Below are 7,500 nucleotides of genomic sequence, written 5' to 3'. Positions count from 1 at the left end.
TTTATTTGTATAGCACCTTTCATACACAGAATGCAGCTCAAAGTGCTTTACATTTGAAGCATGTAACACAATAATAGTCAGTCAGTCATTATCAATCACTTTTCTTTGCTGTTTATGTTATACTCAGCAACATATCAAAAATATAGAAAATGACGTCATAAGACTGGCAGCCTTAACCCTCTTACCCCCCACAAGCACGCCATATGGCAACTGTGGCAAGGAAAAACTCCCATATTCCAGGAAGAAACCTTGAGCAGAACCTGACTTAAGGGGGAGCCCATCCGCTTCTGGCTGGCTGCCCTCAATAGTAGCAGATGTAGAATAATCTGAAAATGTAGTCTACAGGATAAGATGAGTTAACTAAAAGCTTTCCTGTACAGGTATGTTTTCAGATCTTTTAAAATATTTACTGAACTCGCCTGCTTGATGTACAGAGGCAGGGTGTTCCATAGTTTGGGGGGGGCATAATGGATAAACGCAGCTTCTCCACTTTGTTTGTGGAGCACTTTGGGTAATGATTAAAGATTAGAATTGATGATCTAAGTTTCCTTTGTGGTTGATAAGATATTAAAAGCTCAGAGATATATGAAGGTGCTATGCCATTCAGAGCTTTGTAGCAATTAACATAACCCTTAAAATCAATTCTATAGGAAATAGGGAGCCAGTGCAGTTCAGCCAACACAGGGGTGATGTGTTCTCTCTTCTTAGTCTTAGTTAAAAGTCTAGCCACAGAGTTCTGTATGAGTGCCAATTTCTTTAGATGTTTTTTGGGAAGACCAGTGAAAAGTGCATTGCAGTAGTCTAACCTGCTAGTGATAAAGGCGTGAATTAGCTTTTTTTCTGCATCTTGTTGAGTTAAAAGGGCCGCACTTTGGCAATGTTTCTCAAGTGGAAATAGGCTGTCTGAGTAACTTTACTGATATGGGGCTTAAAACTTAACTGCATCTAAGATGACACCCCAGGCTTGTTACTTTTGGTTTGACCTGGTGTGCCAAGTTCCCCAGATTACTAAGAATAATATCTCGCTTTAGTTTTGGTCCAACCAGAAGTACCTCTGTTTTGTCATCATTTAGTTTCAAAAGTTTTTTGCTCATCCACTGATTAATGGAGGTTAGGCATGCAGTGAGGGAGCAAAGGCCATCTGTTAGTTGGCTCCACAGAAAGATACAATTGGGTATCATCCCATGTAGCTGTGGAAGTTTACATTATGCTGACTTTTATGACGCTTCCCAATGGGAGCATATATAGAGAAAATAGCAGGGGACCAAGGCAGCTCCTGGGCCACACCAAAAGGCAAGTCATGTTTTTCAGATACATGATCTCCTAGACTGATATAAAAATCTCTGCCAGTAATGTAGGTTTGAAACCAGTTTAGAGCATTATCAGAGAGACCCACCCACTTCGCAAGGCGGTGAATTAGGATGCTATGATCAATGGTGTCAAATGCCGCACTCAAATCCAGAAGAATAAGGATTGAGACTTTGTTTGAGTCGGTAGCTAGTCTGAGATCATTGACTATCTTTACTAGAGCCGTTTCTGTGCTGTGATTTGATCTAAAACCCGATTGGAATTTTTCAAGGATACTGTTTTCGCTTGAGGAAGGTATTTAACTGATTGCAAACAACTTTTTTCAAGTACTTTGCTCAAAAACGATAGATTTGATATAGGCCTGTAGTTGCTCAGATTGGTATGGTCAAGTTTTGACTTTTTAAGTAAAGGTTTCACAACAGCGGTTTTAAAAGCAGTTGGAAATATACCTGTTTCTAATGAGGTATTTATTACCTTGAGAAAAAAAGGGAGCTAAGCCATCATATACTTTTTTTTTGAGGAATGTAGTAGGGATTGGATCTAAAAACACATGTTGAAGAGCCGGTTTGAGTTATAATTTTACCAAGCTCAGATTGAGTAATAGTGCTAAAGGACCTTAATTTTGGGGGGGCTGTTTTTTGGGTGTACTATCAAACATATTACTTGTGTTACCAATAGCCTCCCCTTATAGAAATGACTTTGTTTTGAAGAAGTCTGCAAATTCTTCGTGATCTTAGAGAGGATGCCTGACTGAGTGTGTCAAAAGGTGTTTGATGCAATAGCCTATCAATGGTAGAGAACAACACCCTAGAGTTTCCACTGTTTTCAGCAATTACCTTAGAGAAGTGGTTCCTCCTCTCATTCCGAATAGCTCTATTATAATTTGCAATTTTTTCTTTTTAGAATGGCACGGTGAACCTGTAACTTAGTTTTTCTCCATGTTCTCTCAGCTTTCCTACATGATCTTTTTAGATCATGGATATTTTTTCGCTCATCCAAGGTGTCAGTTTGTTACAGGGCCTTTTTTAGTCTTTAAGGGTGCCACTCTGTCAAGCAGAGCGCCTAATTCACGATTAAGAGCCTCTACCATTTGATCAATGGGATGATGTAAAAATATCTAAATTTATGGAGTCTATAAGAGCTATGAACTGCTGTTCTGCTCTTAATGTCCAAGAGTCGCCGATTTGATTGCAATTTAGGGGATGAATTTTTGGAGTATGTAGTACAATATTAAAAGATACACAATGATGATCAGACATATTTATATCATTTACTGATAAGTCTGTGACTTCTATCCCTCTGGAAATGACTAGATCGAGGGTGTTGCCAAGGTTGTGGGTGGGTCCTGTAACATGCTGCTTTAGCTCTAAACTGTCCAACACATTAAGGAACTTACTGGCTTTAGCATCAGTTGTCTTATTGACATGAATATTGAAGTCGCCATTTACAATTATCCCATCATAGCTAGTGATGATGAGCGACATAAGTTCAGAAAAACTGGTCGAGAAAGCCAGTCCATAGTTTAGGAGGGCGGTATAAGGTTAATAGAAGTACAACTGGGTCAGCCTTCAGAGTGAGGGCAATATACTCAAAGGAAGCGAATCCGCCAAAGTTGACCGTGTGCAACTATATTTGTTTGAGAGAATGGAGGCAATTCCACCACCTCGTTTGCCTTGTCTAATTGAGTGGAAGAAATTATAATTTGGGGGGGACAAGTCTCAACAAGAACAGCTTTGCTGTCTGAAGTCAGCCAGGTTTCAACAAGAAACAGAAAATCCAATTTTTTTTCACTAATAAAATCATTGATTGCAAAAGGTTTTGGTAGTAAGTGCACCTATATTTAGTAAACCCATGTTAGCTGAAAATGCCTCTGGCTTTTGAGGAATATGCTGAGGTATGGAAAGAATATTTGTTAGGTTTCTAGTTTTAAATTTGTCTTTTCTTTTTTACTAGCACGCTGGGTAGAAATCAACGTTGGAATAGAACTATAAGCATAAGTCATGCTATTGCATGACACAGCTTGATCTATGGTAGTAGTATTGTATGTTACCCCTGCAGAAAACATTCTCAGACCCATCCACATGTATAATGCCATTCGAATCAATACCTGGGGGGCGTGAATCTGTAATATTTTCTACAGAATGTCAATGTCTCAGTGTGGACGCTATGTTGTCAGAGAGTAGCCTGGCTCCATGTTGGTTTGGGTGGAGACCATCACGCTTCAGCATACTGGGCCTCTCCCAGAACAAGCCCCAGTTGTTGACATAGGGATGCTTAGGGGAAGGCAGTAGCGTTTGAGCCAGGTGTGGAGATCGAACAGTCTGGACCATCTCTCAGCACCTTTTCTGTAGGTAGGGAGAGGCCCAGAGATGACAAAGCGTTTTTCTGTGCCCATCAGAGTGGTGATGAGAGTTTTGTAGTTTTCCTGCAGTGCTACTGACTGCTTATCTCTGATGTCGCTTCGTGCCAATGCACGTGTGATGATGTTGTTGACCTTGGTGTGGCGGGCCAGGATGTGCTTGGGAGTTTCTGCTGGATGTCAAGGACCTTGGCACCAGGGAAGCAGTAGACCTTGGAGGGACCGCTACATGATGGGGGGGAATGCAGAGGTCTCTAACCATGGAACTGCCGATGACCAGGGTGGAGGTTGATGAGGTCCGGGAGGAGGGGGTCGGGGGGCCGACTTTGAGGAGGACCAGGATGGTTGTCTCGGGGCTGGAGGGGCTCCTCATCCTCGGTCAGAATGGCATAGCGATTTTCCAGTCGTATAGGTTGGGCTGGGCCTGAGTGCCGACCGGACCGCCTGCGTGCTTGTGATGCTTGCTTCTACGCCATGGCTCAGGCTGGTGTGGAGGGAGCTGGCCAGCAGAGCAGGCTTGGTTCTCAGCAGAGGCCGGAGAGCAACAGGGACAGAAGTTGCATTAGTGCATGGCATGGTTAAAGTATTGGAGGACAGAGGAAATCAGGGCATCTGGCATTTGTGTGTGTAAGAGGTAACGTTATTTACGGAGAGAAAGGTGTCGAGGAACTGTTCATCCTTCTCAATCTGATGGAGGGTCGCTATTCTGGCTTCGAAGTTCCACTCATCTTTTCGCTGAGAAGGACGATGAGTCGCAGCCTGGTGCACAGCTGAGGGGAGGCATCGTGTCGTGGCGAGGGCTCGCCGGGTGTCAACTGTTTTTAAACGTTTGTTTGCTAGTTGGCTAGCAACAGCTTATATCGTGCAGTTCCTTGATAACTTCGAACACAGGTAGCTGGTACGTAATCTGAGAAGATCTCACTTTTATATTGAGTCACTAGTTTTGAGAGACGCGGAAGGAATTTGATGCTTTCTTCTTCCAGATATCGTTTCCTTGGCCCGGTATTATTTGCAGCCCTTGATACTGGCTTAACGCTTAACGTTAACGCTTGACCCAACCTACAGTAGGCTCTGGATGTTTACAAACATTGAAGGGATCATATGATACTGATATATATATAATTATTTGATAGTGCTTGTACTGGAGCTGTGATATTTAGCTTTTATCGCTGGTGATAAGGCAAATAAAAAAAAAAAAAAAAAAAAAAACCTTTCCTTTATTTGAGAAAATTGGCTTGGTTGTTCACTGGCCCTTTAATTTCAAATGACTTTCGAGGACCATGGAGCTGCAATGTCGACTGCTTTTTTCCCCCCTTCATATGACCAGCCTTAGGAAAACCACAGCTTAAGAAGAGTAGTGAAAGGTGAGCAAACCAACAAATTCCACCCCACAGCATTAGTTAAAAATACAAAACATGAAATAATAATAAAAAAAAATCTATGTGTGGTCCTTGGGGGGAACAAACAGAGGAAAAGCTCAAACTAATAGCCATGCTGATGAAACCCAGTGAAAGGGCTTTCCATACCAGGGAAAGAGTTCTGCAACACATATGGACACACTGTCCAGCATCAGTACAGCAGCGGCCGTAGAGCTCTTCACGCCACACCACTGCAACACTACCAAACCAATCAACTATCAACATCAACCTATTACTCACATGAAGATTTCAGACTGAAGTTGAAAGCAGCAGGAAGGTCCACTTGAGAAAAATGTAATTATTACAGAAACAAAAAAATCCAGAAAAAAAGGTTGTTGCTGCATTTTTATTAACAAAGACTCCCTTGTTTAAAACCATCAGATGCATGGATCTGATCTCAGACAATATCCATATGCAGTAAGTATGAAGCCCATATCCCCAACGGTGTACAATAGTATCATTATCTTAGATCACAACTCACCGGATATGTTTGTAGTGATTTCGGTGAGCGCGGTTTGACCGAAGCCCTTGGAGGTGCGGGCACGCACAGAGACCAGGTAGGTGGTGCCAGGGTGCAGACCGGAGAACATGTGGTACGTCTCATTCCGCAACTTAGACACGGTCCGGCGCGGGCCCGGCACATTGACACTTGGGTCAGACGACTCGATGCTCTGGTAGCTTATCTGAAAAAAGGTGGGAGGCAAGCAACAGGTGAACAAGGTGGAATGTGGAATGAGCACGCATATCGGGGTCATAAAGCTTTCCATCCCATTGGATTGTGTGTGTGTGTGTGTGTGTGTGTGTTTGTGTGAATTGACTGGAACGTCAAGAAAAATGGCTACTTTTTCGCGTGTATACACACTGGGCTTGTCAACTAGATAACCAGATGAATCTCTGGCCACTTGCTAACGTCATCTACCCATTCTGATATCAGCTCAGGATCAGGCAGACAATCTCCATTAGCTAAGACTCATTTATAAGGTATACGGTTCGTGGCCCTAGGGTAACAATGACAGTGCATCTCTTGACAGCTCAACAAGCAGGTCTATTACAGTAGCTACATGTAGCTTCGCCATTTTCTGACCGCATGCTGGTGCGCACCCAACCTACAGTAGGCTCTGGATGTTTACAAACATTGAAGGGATCGATATAGCACAACTCTTCAGATAGGTACATTGGCTAATTAGTGAAATCGCCTGTGCACAGGTAAAACCAAAACATGGTCTGACTTTTATTGGAGTTCTCCACCTCTGATTATTTGTTTTTATGTGATGGAGCTCTGCACACCGATGCACGGAAATGTGTGGACCTGCCATTCCATTACAGCATATGGCTTCTCATGTAAACAACTTTTTCCTGAAACGCGAATCAGTCAGATCATTTCCATAGCGATGGCGGAACGCTGGGAGAGGAATTGGAAGCTTCCTTTCTCGCCTCGCTCCGCTGGAGTCTTCAATTAGATCGGCAGGGCTTTCACACTTAATGCTGCTCCGCACATCTCCACTGTAATTCCCCTTTCTCGGCACTGCAATGGTACACTTGTTATTCATTTCTCTCCTTCCCTCATCTCTCTCTCTTTCTCGCTCTCTCTCTTTTACACATCTTTCCGCCTCCCTGATTCACTTCCTCTGTGTACTTCCATGTGGCATGTGGACATCCCTTTCAAATATGTTTGCCTGCATTTTCCTCTCCCTCTCAAAATCATTTCTTTTTATTTTTCATCTCTCTCAAACATCTTGTTCATTATTTGCTTCTTGCTCTTTCAAACATTACTTTCCTGTATCTCTCTCTCTCTCTCTCTCTCTCTCTCTCTCTCTCTTGAGCATCTTTTTTCCCCTGCATGTACCATGTTATTTGTTCCCTCCCTACTTAGCTGCATGCCACCCTCACATCTCTGGCCTCGCCACAGACACACACATGGTGAATTCTCGCTTTTTCCACCTCCTCGCAAAAAGAACGAAGAAAAAAAAACACAAAAAAACAACCTCCATGTGTATAATCAGCCTTGGTCCTTGGGTGCACTCTCCACCCCGGGATAGGTTATTAATAAAGCAGCTCTCTGTGGCCTGTTCTTGCCCTGACCTGGGGGCTGAGAGTGAAGACGAGGGCCAGAAGATGACGGCAGCAGCACGGATGAAATATTAATAATTACAAGCGTTAACTGTTGCCCCATATGACAGCGTCTGCTAGGCAAATAAGTGATTATAATGTTTGTCCTCCATGTAATTATAGGCCGGAGCTGCACTTTCCTGGCTCATTATCATAAGAACATGTATAGTCCCTGAGCAATGCGCTCTACTAATGACTAGTGATAGCAGCGGAGCACAGAGAAGCAGAGAGGAGGCTAATGACCGCAGAGAGAGGAGGAGAGGGGGAGAGGGGGAGAGAAGAGACGTAAAACACACATTAAACACA

At 43.2% G+C, this 7,500-nt stretch overlaps 1 protein-coding gene across 1 annotated transcript in view; it reads right to left on the bottom strand.

Moving 5' to 3' along the window:
• Positions 1-7,500, bottom strand: part of ptprua (protein tyrosine phosphatase receptor type Ua) — a 221,445-nt gene that overhangs the window by 56,335 nt on the left and 157,610 nt on the right. The window contains exon 11 of the mRNA XM_048229546.1: positions 5,567-5,768. Within this exon, the coding sequence (XP_048085503.1) occupies positions 5,567-5,768 (202 nt within the window). The remainder of the gene's footprint in view (positions 1-5,566; positions 5,769-7,500) is intronic.

The sequence above is a fragment of the Alosa alosa genome, chromosome 20 (genome assembly GCF_017589495.1).
Source record: "Alosa alosa isolate M-15738 ecotype Scorff River chromosome 20, AALO_Geno_1.1, whole genome shotgun sequence".
NCBI classification, from domain to species: domain Eukaryota; kingdom Metazoa; phylum Chordata; class Actinopteri; order Clupeiformes; family Clupeidae; genus Alosa; species Alosa alosa.
The sequence above is the reverse complement of the archived record's forward strand: the minus strand, read 5'-3'. Positions and strand labels throughout refer to the sequence as shown.